Genomic DNA, 14,046 nt, shown 5'->3' with positions numbered 1-14,046 from the left:
TGGAATGGTGATGTTAATACTTTTTTCGGATAAAACGAATATTTAATATTTCACCATTTAGGGTTGCCCAAGAACATAAGTACATGAGATGACCCTTCAGTGAATGGGTGTTTTGTGATGAATTTTTGTTGGTTAATTTGAATATTGAAATTATGATATTTTGGTTTGGATTTAAGTTAAAGGGAATTCGGGTAAAAAACACTCTCCTGATCCCTTGATGTATTCGGTTAAAAATTTAAGCGGGAGATTTCGGATAAGAACTCTCCTTTAATCTCTACATATTTTATTATGATTTTTGGCTGAGCATACGGTTAAGAACTCTTCCCTCATCTCTTAGTGTATTATGTTTAAATTTAAGCGGGAGACTCCGGATAAAAACTCTCCTCTGATCCCCACATATTTTATTAAAATTTTGGCCGAAAATTCCGGTAAGGACTCTCCCCTGATCTCTTAGTATATTTTGTTTAAAATTTAAGCGGGAGATTCCGGATAAGAACTCTCCTCCGATCTCCACATATTTTATTAAGATTTTTGGCTGAGAATTCGGGAGAGTCTTAGTGTATTTTGTTTAAAATTTAAGCGGGAGATTCCGGATAAGGACTCTCCTCCGATCGCCATATATTTTATTAAGATTTTGGCCGAGAATTCGGATAAGGACTCTCCCCCGATCTCTTAGTGTATTTTGTTTAAAATTTAAGCGGGATATTTCGGATAAGAACTCTCCTCTGATCTCCACATATTTTATTAAGATTTTTGGCCGATAATTGGGGTAAGGACTCTCCCCCGATCACTTAGTGTATTTTGTTTAAAATTTAAGCGGGAGATTCCGGATAAGAACTCTCCTTCGATCTCCACATATTTTATTAAGATTTTTGACCGAAAATTCGGGTAAGGACTCTCCCCCGATCTCTTTAATTTATTGCGTTTAAACTAAGTACGGGTAAGAACTCCTCCCCAAACTCTTAATATGTTTATTAGGATAGCGTTTGTAGGAACTTTGAAACTAAGGATTCAGGTAAAGGGTCTCTCTTGATCCCTATTTTGGGAATGGAGTACCGAAGACACCGGAAACTTCTGTAAAGCTTTTCCTAGCCTACGAGACCTTATGACTAGATGGAGGACAAAAGATTAAACTTCTTGCCGATCTTCCGCATGATCGCTTTATCCAAACTCTTTGGTCCGATCTCTTTTAGTTGCTCGCTCGGGATTCGAGCTTATCTTGATTCCCGATCTATTATATTATCACATGGGCTCGTTCCTTGGCCTGACCTCATAAATTATTTGTTTGATCTATTCTTGTTTCCAACCTGCCCGACCTATGCTACGCCTAACTTCCTTTGTCATTCTTATTTTTTTAGACCGAAAGCTCTCATGTTGAAACACCCCTACTTATATTCTTTTGAGTATTTATAAGTTGCCAGTGACTTGAACGTCTACTCTTAAAGGAAATGAAAACTAAATGACGATAAATGGAATTTGTGAATAAAAGAAAACTCAGGAAATAACCATTGGCCTAGATAATCTATTTAAGATTTAGTGCGACTGGATATAAAAAAAAATTACAAAAGAAAACTGGAGAAAACAAAAACAAGGGTATTCGACAAAACAATAGTTTGGGCGCTTACCTGTGGGAAGTTGAGGAGACAGATGAGCCGACTCCGGAATCCAAAAATCTTGTAGAGGTGAAAGTTGACGGCTAAAGGACTTGAACTTACCCGAAGTAATGGGAATAGGTCGGAACAAAATTGAGCTTGGAAGATAATGCTAGTTACTAGAGCGGTGGAAAAGAGGTGATGTGAAGATGGTAGCACAAAAACTAAAAATGCAAATTTCAGGGCTTAGAGCTCCTTTTGATGAAAATACTCAAGAAAACTAGTTTCTAAAGTTTCTCAACACTTCAAAAGCCCAGAATGGCAAGTAGCAAGACTGAATCAAATTTCAGAGCCTTTCCACTATAATCACCACCCTCTCGTTTTTTTTTTGTGCGTCCCTTCTACAGTATTGCATGCAGGTATTTATAGGGAATGGGTGTCCCTAACGAAGGGTCAGGATCTTGCTAGGGGTAGACGGAGGGTTCAGATTCAAAAGGACATAATCTGATCTCTAGGAATTAAAGAGAATCAAAATGGAGGGTCGGGATTCCGTTCAGAATATCTGTCCTTTCTCCTCTTAATCCAACGGTCCAGGGTCTTGCCTTACAAAATGGATCCAAAGGCTGGGAATAAAAAGTGCCGAACCTATCGTCCACTTTTTGATTTGAGAGCTCTAGATCCATCTTTACGATTATGATCAACGGTGGAGATCGAGATGTACAGGACTGCTTTAACTGTTCTGGTGTCTGGTGGCTAGGTGGGCGTCCTTACAGATGAGATATGCGGCGAGGATCTAATTGCGCCTGCAGTGCTTTAACTAACTCGGATCTAATGATGAAGAGAGTTATCTAACCCCTCTATGTTTTTCGATCTTTATAGGTCGTCTCCTGTTTCTTTCGATCTCCCCATTATGACCATCGCCTTTTCCGATCTCTATCTCTTGCATCCGATCCCCTCTTACTTCCCGATCTCTTTCATTCTAGATCTTTCCTCTCTATCTAACTTTCATTGATCAAAACAATAAATTTTCCTGTTACCGATGCATCCGCTTCAGTTTCTATATACAATAAATGCCAAGGCCCTATATATATATGCAGCGATAGGAAACCACCTTCACATTTCACTTCTTCTTTTTTTTTTCAGTTTATTTCCAATGCACCACTTCCCCAATTCTAGCTTTTCCAGTGATAGTTCTAATTATGAAGGCCATTTTGATCTTTTTCCAACTGTTTCTTTCGCCCCTCGCCTGAAAATTTATGACTCCGGTGATCGGAGAGCTATGAGCACATCACCGAATAGCAGTGAGGGAACCAGACTAATTTATCGATCAAGATCAAAAGCGACGGCCGTGCTGATCTTGAGTCGATCTATCAGTACAATCGGTGGACCAATCTCGGACAAGAGGATTGCTAATTTCAATCTTAATATCGGTGACCGCCTCTTGAAGTTCATTTGGCTCTCAACTATATCAGGTGTCCCGGCTGCAGCTCGGTTCTGGTCGATGACATCGGTGATGACTCCGCTCAATATCATCAGAGTCATAGTCACCCTATCTGAGCTGGACATCTATCCAATATTTGTGACTGACTTTCTAATCAAACATATCTTTTGATTCATCCACAAGATTAGACTTTGACATAGGCCAGCATTCGGAGTAACTTTAAGCTAGGTAGAATATAGTGCTGATTTTGAGAGATCGCCCAAATGTAATCTGATCTTTTGAGATCGCCCAAATGTAATCTAATCTTTTGAGATCGCCTAAATGATGAAATCCGATCTTTTGGAAATGAAATGAAATTTTTATTTAAATGTTTTGGTTTTGTTATTGAATTAGTTATTTTTTCGATCTCTGATAAGTATAACTGATTTGATCCCTGGACGAATTGCCATTCGGCAATCCGTGGCTTCAGAAAATTATTCAATTTAATGACCTTTGGTTAACCGATCTCATTTATCCGATTTTTTTATTATGTTTTCGGAACCTTCCTGCAACGTGTCAAGGAAGCAGCTCGATTCCGCTAACCGATGCGTCGCTTGGGACTTCGTGAGCATTTAATGCTCAAACGGGTATAAATAAGGGAGAGGTGACTCATTTGCTTCCTTATGTCATTTCAGAGCTCCCCCTTGCAATTTCAGCACTTCTTCTCGCTTTTAGAGTTTTCAGGCACCGATTACATTCCGGTAAAGATTTTGATCTTTTCTCGATTAATTTCCTTTTTGTTTTTTTGAAAATGAGCGGTACCGAGGGTCAGAGAGCTACGAGCCCGCCTTCCATCCATATTTTGTGGACCTCGGAAGAAGACAACATGACTGGGCTAAGCGAACGCCTCAGCACGGCCATTGTTCCGGTTACTGGTCCAGCTACGAGACTGAAGAGAGAAACCTCTTCAAGAAGGGAAAACCTGCCAGTTGATGAGCTATCGTCCGTCCTGAGAGAAATCGATCTACAATGTATAAGTCAGGAGTACAATCTGTGAATCGACTCCTTTGAACTGATCAAATGCCACGGCAACCATCTGGCCAATCACTTCTTTAATGAAGGCGATCTCATCATGGTATACAAAGAACAGCTGAAGGCCGGGCTTCATTTTCCTTTGGATGAATTTTACAAGGCCGTCCTAAAGTTCCACTATGTCTCGGTAGCTCAAGTGCATCCGAACTCCTAGCGGACTTTAGTAGCCTTCCGGAGCCTCTGCCGAGCTAAGAGACTGGAGCCTACGGTTAAAGCCTTTGTCAAGCTACATAGGCTTGCTCGAAGGAAGGATGACGAATTTTGATTCTTTCAGGCAAAGCCGAACTGCGGGCTCTTCACCGATCTCCCTTTTTCGCTGAAGAACTGGAAGAACCGAATCTTTATATTGAGGAGCAAGATTCCGAACGGCTTTGAGGGTATCCCACAGAGTTGGCAACACCTGGTCGCTTCAATTTCGAAGAAGATCACCTTAAATAAAGACGAAGATGCCATGGTAAAAGAGTTAAAGTCTCAGGCGTCCACCCACAAATTCTCGTGCTTAGATGCGGTTATGGCCGAACTGAAGTGGTGGATGATGCGGCTGATCACCAACGAAGACTACGAGCTTCAGCTCTCTGACCTCGGTCCTGGTACAATCCATATCTCTAGCCTCTAAATCTTAGCAAACTCACTAACTTCTTCTCTGTGCAGGTATGGAGGGTAGCGACGCTTCTAAAAAGAGCCACAAGCGAAAGAGGGAGGTCTCCCGAAAGGTACGAGTGATGAAGGAGGCCACTGTTACTGCTGCTCAGACTCCTCAGCGAGAATTAGTAGAAATACCGAGCTCCCCTCCTCGACCTCAAGAGCAGCCAGTCTCTGAAGTAAAGGTCATCGTTCCTCCACCTCGGCAAATTGAATGTCCGCCTCCTCCGATCTCTTCCAATATGGAAGGGGAGTCTTCTGGTCCCACTGTTAGGATGCTTTCCCAGGGAGCTCAACTTCTCATCCAATCTTTGGAAAGAAACCATTCCACTCGAGGGAATCCTGGCTTAGCCAAGGTCATAGGCACCTCCATCTGCTTCCAAGAAGATCGGAACAAATTGGCAGAGGAGAGTATTAATGATATTTTAACTCAAACAATGAGTTTGGGCTTGGAGGCTATTGCAAATCAGCATGTGATCAGAGAGAAAGCCCGCGCTCTAAGGAAGGAGATTCTTAAGGCGGTCCAGGATGCCTCAGCTGCACAGGCTCAGCTCTCCTCTGCCAATGATTACATCGCCAAATTGGAAGATCGGATGAAGCAGTACGATGAGAGGATAGTCGCGGTGGAGTAAAAACTTGAAGTCTCCCGAGCTGGTCGATCTGCCGATCTCGCTCGTTTTTCCGAGAAACTTCGCACGAAGGAGGAGGAGCTCCAGGCCAAGGAGGAGGAGCTCCAAGCCAAGGAGGAGGAAAGCACAATAAAAGAGGCTGGGGCAAATGTGAACGCCCATAATGACCTCCTGGCCGAGCTGAAGAAGCGTCATCCCGAGGAGGACTTCTCCTGGGTGAATCAGCTCATCCCAGAGGCCGAAGAGGAGAGCGATGACGAGCCTGAGAGAGAGGGAGAGGATCAGAGAGCTGACAATGTACCCAGGGAGCAGGCTGGGGGAGATCCTCCTACAGAATGACTTGTATATTTTGTTTTGAAATGAATTGAAGTTCTCTTTTTTTACGTTCAATTTTTAGATCGAAAAGCGTCCAAATTGTCTGAGTTCGTAGTTGATCATTAAACTTGAAAGTGACTATTAATCAAAGTATAAGAGATTGGAAAAATATTACACGTGAACATGAGATCGGACTAAATCATGACCAAATGCAGGGTGAAACTTTAAAATATTTAAAATTACAAAGGTTTGACATTGACTTGAACTTTTAATATCGGAACCATTATTAAACCGAATAGAAATCTTAACTTCACTTTAAGGAATATCTGGGGCATTCAAGCGAGAAACCCGATCACATCATTAGTCAAATGAAGTTCTGCAATATTTGTATAGAGAGATTGGAGAATATCAGTAAGCAAGATTGGATGGTTCGAAGACCCAATATTGATTCGAACCCATCTAATAAGAGATCGAAAAACAATTAACTTAAGCGTGAGATCGGTTTGAGTAATCGGTGAGTTCGGAAAAGCCATTTGTGATCAAGGTACATCGGTTGAGAGCGGATAATAGAGTCAAAAGTTTAAAAGTTCCTCGTCCTCGGAGGTCGGCCAAAATATGGTATCTACACACACTAACGGTTGTGTCCCTGATTGGCTATACTATACATATGTAATGCCACAAATATGACACTTGTTTTACAAGCGTTCCTAAATGAACAATGTATAGTTATGGTGAGATAAAATGTCGACGCTAAAATTAGGAGAGTTCTAAACAAGATCAAGCTTATAATTACAAATTACTAATTTGCCGATGCTTTTTTTTATTAATGTCGATAATATTTTTAATACATAAGCGCTTTTATTTATATTAGTGTCAATATTATTTTTAATAATTCAATATATTTTTGCTAATATTGGTACTATTTTTAATATAACAATACTTCATAAATTAAAGTCAAAAATATTTTAAAATATCAATGCTTGTTTTTTAATATCGAGAAAAATCTCTAATGTGCTAATGATTTTATATTAATATCAATAATATTTATAATATGCCAACGCTTGGTTATTAATGTTGGGAAAAATCTGAAATTTTTTTTATTAAAATCACGAATATCTTTAATAAACTGATGCTTTTTAATTATTATCGGAAATATCTCTAATATTCTAAAGTTTTTCCATTAGCGTCGTAAAAAAAATATTCCAATAGGCCCTTTTGTTGTAGTGATTGTCCTTTTACGGGTCCCACCTATTAAAGAGAGAGGGTCGAGGTTCCCTTATCCATTCTCTTCCTTTCCCACATTCTATATTCAGAAGTCAAAGAAAATTACAATATTGAAAGTTCGACACCCTTCCCTATCAGAAACATAAATTGAAATTTTCTCGGTGCTTCACACAAAGTTCCTATCAGAAACACACATTGATATTTTGATATTTTAATATTGTCTTGGTGCTATATACAAGCATAAACCTTACCATAGACCAATTCGAATGATTCGAATCATAAACGAGATCAGATCAGATCAACAGTTTCAACCAACCCGAAATTAGAACATAGAAAAGCAATTTTTGATCTCCCCTCCTTAAACCTGAACCGGCCCATAACCACCGGTTTCGAATAAAAATCAACCCCATTCACAATTGGATTTTTTTTTTCATAACTAGGCCAAACCATGAACTGGACCAAAACCAAATTAAAACCATTTCGAATCAAAACCATATTTTGAGCCAAAACCGTTATGATCAGAAACCATTACAAACTAGAGCCGATTTAAACCATGAAGTCAGCCAATCCAGTTTTTCCGGCCCCAACGGGACCGTTGCCAAGTCTACACAAGCATACCCCAATCCCAATATACGATACACAAGGCCAGCAGCAGACCACTGGTAAAATCAACCATTAGACCATGCCCAACAAACAATGTGCCATCTCACTAACTGAAATAAAACAACATAGTATGATAGATGAACATAATTTCCCTGACCCAATCAGAGGGCAGGATATTCTTGCAGTAGGAGAGCTCAATCATCAAGATAAAAGTTGTTCTCTTTTAATTCCAGCAAATCTTTGATGCACTTCCATGTAGATAGACAAGCAACAATTCTCTCAGAGACAGACAGAATGCAATCCAAATACAATCAAGTTGATATTACTCCTAGTAGAATCCATCCTCCGATTCAGCAACAAATATACTTTACTGAGTCATCCCCAGCTTCCCTACACTCAAAAGAATCAAACCAACCTCAATCAACGAACTCAATTGACATTATATCGACAAAAAAATTGCTAAAAAATAGAAACTGCAGCCCTCCTTACCCTCAACCTGACACTTCCTAATGGTTGCAATTAATAATAATTCATTAAGTTGGTCTTAAGCTATACTGAGATTGATCTAAATAACACAATATATATGCATAACGAGATTCAGACAATACAAAGCGTCAGCATCAATGATGCTCAATATTAGTCTACAGCACAGCAAACCACTAGTTGCTAACATAGTTCTTTCTTTTATTCACGCAGACAGTTTTTTACTACAGCAAACTTCATTTATTATTTCTTGCTGAGAAATCTAAAATCTTCAAGTCACAAAGTTCCCATATTTATTTAAGATGGTTAAAAAAAAAAAAACACAGGTGCTACAGAGTTTCAACTCTTGCACGCATTGAACCTCAATATGCCAGCCAAAAGAATGACAGATTTATCGACACAGCAATTGCATCTTTCACAATGAACATTTTTCTCTAATTTTTCTTCCTCGTTCCCCACCAGCCATTAAATCTATGATCTAATGATGGCTGCCCAGCCAAAAAGCCTAAAACTGTAGTATGAATAGAGGTTTCAATATATTATTATTATTATTATTATTATTATAACATTCAACTCAGTTAGCAACCACAATAGAAGAGAAATATATTCAGTACAAACTCACCAGACATACTGCTGCCTGAGGATGATCAGTTCTACTCTCAGTACCTGGCCCGATCATCATCACGCTTGTCATTTTCGTATCTTCTCCTCTCATTTGATCGGGAATCACCATATCTTGCTCTCTTAGAGTAATCCATTTGTTTGTCCCTATCATGACTTTTACTTCCTCGCTCTTCTTCCTCACCTCTTCCACGCCTTCGGCTTTCATACCTTTGGTCATCATCAACTTTTACATGCTTTCCATATTTGTCATTAAGCTCTTCATCTCTTTTGTACTTTCTCTCTTTATGTTCCTCTTCATCCCTGTGGTGCCTCATCCCCTTTCCATGCCCAGCCTCTTCATCCCTGCGGTGCCTCGTCTCCTTTCCATGCCCTGCCTCTTCATCCCTGCGGTACCTCTTCTCCCTTCCATGCCCTGCATAATCCCAATCATCATGACCTTTACTTCTTTGCTCTTCTTCCTCCCCTCTTGCATGCTTTCGACTTCTGTACTGCTTATCATCACCATCCGTTCTACGCCTTTGATATTCATCATCCTCTTCATCTCTTTGGTACCTTCCACTTCTACGAACCACTTCGTCCCTGGTGTGCCTTTTCTCCCCTCCACGATCTTCATTATCCCTATCATTCCTCCTACTTTCATGCTTTAGTTCATCATCCTTACTCTGAATTCTGCTGCTTTTCCTGTGTGTATCCTCACTCTTCCAACGATCCTCCAAATTAGTATCATCTTTTTCTGTTCCACTTCCATTCCAACGATTTCTAAGCTTGCCAAGTGGATTTTTTCTCCTTCCCACCTCGCCATCAATATCAGAGCTATCCTCATGCTGTCTACTTGTTTTCACATGCTGCTTCACCTCCTGAGTTCTATGCTTAGATAAGTCCAAATCAAGGTTAGGATCATCATCAGAATCATGCCTCCTATGAATTTTCTCATACTTTCCAACCTCTTGATTGGAAAAATCCATTCTAACATCATCAGCAGTCATGGAATCATCTACATCATTACGATGTCTTTCACTTCTCTTGTACTTCTCTGAAGTTCTGTTCTTGTTCTTCTTCTCATTGTAATCAATATCATCATCAGTACTAGAATCGTCACTGTCATTTCTTCTGTGTTTCATTGGTTTCTCCAAAGCTCTGTTCTTGTTCTTCTTCACTTTGTCAAAATCAACATAATCATTGCTAGCAGAATCATCACTGTCATGCCTTTTGCTAAATGTGGGTTTCTCCAGAGTTCTGCCCTTCTTCTTCCTCCCACTGTCAGAATCAGTGCCATCATCGCTAGTAGAATCATCTGTGTTGCTGTCATGTCTTCTGTTTCTGCTTTTCATGGGGTTCTCCAAAGTACTGCTTTTCTTCTTCCTCCCTGTGTCGGAATCAGTGCTATCATCACTAGTAGAATCATCTGTTTCACTGTCATGTCTTCTGCTTCTGCCTTTCACGGGTTTCTTCAAGGTTCTGCTTTTCTTCTTCCTCCCATAGTCAGAATCAGAGTTATCATCACTGTCACTGTCATGTATTCTACTTTTTGCAGATTTATCCAAAGTTCTGTTCTTCTTCCTCACATCGTCAGAATCAGTGTCATCATCACTAGCAGAATCATAACTGTTATTGTCATGTCTTTTGCCTTTTGTGGATTTCTCCAAAGTTCTATTCTTCTTCCTCCTCCCACTGTTAGAATCAGTGTCATCATCACTAGCAGAATCATCGCTACCAGTGTCCTGTCTTTGGCTTTTCACATGCTTCTTTGAAGATTTGTTCTTCTTGCCATTGTGAGGGTCTGAGTCAGTATCAGTGTCAGTCTCATCATCACTTTCTCCCTTCTTGTAGTGTTTTAAATCATCAACTCCATCTCTTTCTTTCTTCTTATTCTTTTTCTTATCGTTCTTTTCAGCCTTTTGATTTTCAACCATAGATTTCTTCCTGCTAAAGTCTCTGTCCAAAAAGGCGTGTTCACGTTTCTCACCCCACTTACTATCATCAGTTGGCCCATTCTTTCTACCATTTTGTAGTCCATCATCCAAAACTTCAGCATTTGGTTCGCTGGGTTCAGACATTCTGATCCCCAAAGCCGCCCTTAATGTTTCCATCTGTTTTTCCTTTCTAGCAGCAATTTGATGGGACTGTGTATCGAAAACCCTGATCAAGCCATGAAAACAATATCTTATTAGCATATATATAACATAAACACTATAATCTTCAATTGCATCAAACTAAGTTGACCATGCATAGTCCAAAACTAGATCTACTAAGATAGAAGCTTCCATTAGTAACTATAAATGATTGCCATTCACTAGTGTTGCAACATCTGTCTATTCCCTAATTAAACTTGTTTTTGACACGCTTGGCTAACAAATCTATAACTGAGACTAACACAATTTCAACTAATCAACTGCAAACAAATTCTCTATAAATAAGACTCCAACATTGATATAACAATCTTGCAACAGAATAAGATAAGTATAAAGTCATAACCATCTTGTAACAATAACATTTAAAAACAAGACATATTGAACAATTTTCTACTATTTATACCAATTAAAAAAAGTTATATATTAAAAAGGGAAAGACTGTTTACTTTTTCTCCGTAACAACAATAGCAGCAGGTCCACCACTTTCCTCGGAGGCTGAAGCAGCTTCCAAAGTTTTCCGAGCTTCCTCAAGCTTCTCAGCAATTTCAGCATCAGTATATCCTTGATCGATAAGCTTGTCTTCAAGCACAGCGAGTTTGAGATGGATTTGGCGCTTCCGGTCATGCTCAAGAATATCCTTATTGGGCTTCTTGGTGATACCAGCAGTGCCCTGGTCGGCCTCAAATCCCTTCATGTTATTAGCAACCTTCCCAGTCTTTGGCTTCACAAAAAATTTGTTGTTCTGTATGTAGCCATTAGTCCCTGACCCTCTCGGGGTCTGTAATCCTATTCCGTTGTACATTGCTCAGCCGCAACCCCCTACTGCCCAATAAAAATAAATTTATTAACCAAAACGAATCTGGAAAATAACAAGTATAATCAAAAGATAAAAGGATCGAAATAAGCCTCTAGTTACCGAAACACCAAAACGCAAATCTGATAAAGAACAAATAAACTTCGATTGAAAACCTAACCAGAGAACCCAATCCAGAAGAAAACAAAACAAATATGACTAACAATCCCAAGCAATAAAAAAATTATAAGATCAAATTAAAAATTGTATCATCACAAAGACGAGAAACAGGATTTACAGAAATCACAGAGAAGAGAAATAGCAGGCGTACCTATTGTTTACAAAATCAAAATTAGCAGGAGATGGATCTAATCAACCCTAATCTTAAGAAGCTCCTATTAGGGTTTGTAGATATTTTGTGGCGATTATTGCGAAGAGCTGATCCAATTATTCCACTCAGAATTTCAGATAAGCTAAAAGGTTCCGAGCGCTTGGACTAAAATAGCCTTCTGATACTGCCAGGGAAAATCAGGGCCATTTAAAGCCGGTTTGGCTGTCCAGTGTAAACCCAAGACGACCCGCACCGCCAAACTCCCTGCAGATCGGATTGGGTGTTTGGCAAAAAGGCAAGACCCACACATGTATTAAATAAAACTGAACTTTAAAATTAAGAAAAAAAAATAATTTAAATATTTAATAATTACTCTAGTGCCAAATAAATCATTTTTAATTTAGTTAATTTTTTTATGCTCCTAACATATTTTTAAAATTAAATAAATTTTTATTAATTTAATTTATTTTTTTAAATTATTGACAATTACTCTTAGAAAATATTTAGTATGAAATTAATAAAGTGTAATTATTATTTTTATAATTTTTAATTCTTATTAATATTATTGTTTGAATACTTAAAAAAAATTAATTTTTTATTTTATTAATATTTATGAGTCGGTAAAGTATAAATATTAATGAAATACAAAAGTTAATATATTTTCTTTTAAATATCAAACAATAATATTAATAAAGATTAAAAATTATAAAGATAATAATTACTCATATTAACTTTGTACCAAACACACTATAAAGATTACAACTTATAAAAATAATATTTAACTCTTAATTTTTTAACATTTTACTAAATAAATTATTATCAATTTAATTAATTTATTATAAATTAAAAATTCACTTTTACACACTTAAAATTATGTGTACTTTGTTAAAAGTGAATTCAGTACGCCCAGTGCTACTCGGTTATTCAAGGCTTAAAACTCCTCTTTTGTATCTAATATGGGACATGTTAAAAAGATTGAATTTAGAATTGGGTATACTGAATAGCAGTAACAATATATAACATTTATATTTTCAATCATTTTTCTTTTGTTGAAGGAATTCGTAGTAAAAGAGAGAAAATAATAAAAAATTTTAATTTTTAGGTTATGTAATAAAAATAGGCTTCAAATAAGTATTTATCCATCACTTATAAATCATGTGATAAATATTATGTCTTTTTAACTCAAAATTTTAATGTTTTGACTTTAAAAATAATTATCAAAAATTTAAATATATCAATTACATTGATAAGAGGCTTATTTGATGATAATAATAATAATAATAATAATAATTATTATTATTATTATTATTTAAATAAATCAACTAAATTGAGAATGATATATTTAATTTAAGAGTAATTATCAGAGATTTAAAATAATTCAATTGAATTAATAAATGCTTGTTTAATGTCAAGAATTGTTAAGGCCTAAAAAATTGTGTCTCAAAAATAGCCTGTCACGTAACAATTTATTTTTCTTTATTTTTATAAAAAATTTATCATATTATAAATTAAAATTTTAATTTAAATATTATTAAATTTCAACATTAAAACTTATCTCATATAAAGATAATTATTTAAAATATTTCTATTATATATTTTTTTAAAAAAAATTAAAATTATTAGATTTACCATTATATGACTTATTATATTATCTATCTACAAAAATTGATATTTTTAATCAAATTTTTAGTTAGATTAGAAAAGAAGTGAATTGCTTTTTTTTTTTTTTTAATTATATTAATATACATGAATAAATTTCAATAATTATCCCTGAATTTATGAGTTTATAACTGTCACATCTTACTCCTCTGTAAGGCATAACATGATCCCGTAGTATATCTAATGAATTACCGAATTTCGCCTACCGATAATCTATTAAATATACTACAAGAGATTTTGAATAATTATTAAAAACCTTTAATTTAAGTTTATGTTATGAACTCAAATTTTGATTAATTTGAGATTTAGAAAATTTTACAGAAATTTTGACAGAATGCCGGCTATAAACTAAGAAAACGGTTCTTTAAAACCTGTTAAAACACTTCCAATATGCAAATAATATCCACAACTCCATTTATGGTCAACACAATCCAAGTCAATCAACACAATTTCAAGCAATTTTAATAGCATTACATTTGATTCAACTCAAATATAAAACTTTGCAAT

The 14,046-nt window shown here is 36.8% G+C and overlaps 1 protein-coding gene across 2 annotated transcripts; it reads right to left on the bottom strand.

Annotated features, from left to right (window-relative positions):
- Positions 1-7,383: 7,383 nt before the first annotated feature.
- On the bottom strand, positions 7,384-12,160 carry LOC110667394 (uncharacterized). Of its 2 annotated transcripts, none has more exons than XM_058145817.1 (4): positions 11,881-12,160; positions 11,203-11,578; positions 8,623-10,763; positions 7,384-7,907 (listed from the first exon to the last, which is right to left on the bottom strand). In XM_058145817.1, the coding sequence occupies exons 2-3, from the start codon at positions 11,556-11,558 to the stop codon at positions 8,660-8,662; spliced, it is 2,460 nt and encodes an 819-aa protein (XP_058001800.1). In that variant the 5' UTR covers positions 11,559-11,578; positions 11,881-12,160; the 3' UTR covers positions 7,384-7,907; positions 8,623-8,659. The 2 variants fall into 2 exon arrangements, with proteins under 2 accessions (XP_058001800.1, XP_058001801.1); XM_058145818.1 differs by having other exon boundaries at positions 11,203-11,575.
- Between the last annotated feature and the right edge of the window lie 1,886 nt (positions 12,161-14,046).

Source organism: Hevea brasiliensis, chromosome 4 (genome assembly GCF_030052815.1).
Source record: "Hevea brasiliensis isolate MT/VB/25A 57/8 chromosome 4, ASM3005281v1, whole genome shotgun sequence".
Taxonomy (NCBI): Eukaryota; Viridiplantae; Streptophyta; class Magnoliopsida; order Malpighiales; family Euphorbiaceae; genus Hevea; species Hevea brasiliensis.
The sequence above is the reverse complement of the archived record's forward strand: the minus strand, read 5'-3'. Positions and strand labels throughout refer to the sequence as shown.

Coding starts and splice junctions, on each gene's coding strand:
- LOC110667394 (XM_058145817.1), bottom strand. CDS start 11,558: ATGTACAACGGAATAGGATTACAGACCCCGAGAGGGTCAGGGACTAAT. Junction 10,764..11,202: donor ATTGTTGTTACGGAGAAAAA/GTAAACAGTCTT, acceptor TGGCTTGATCAG/GGTTTTCGATACACAGTCCC.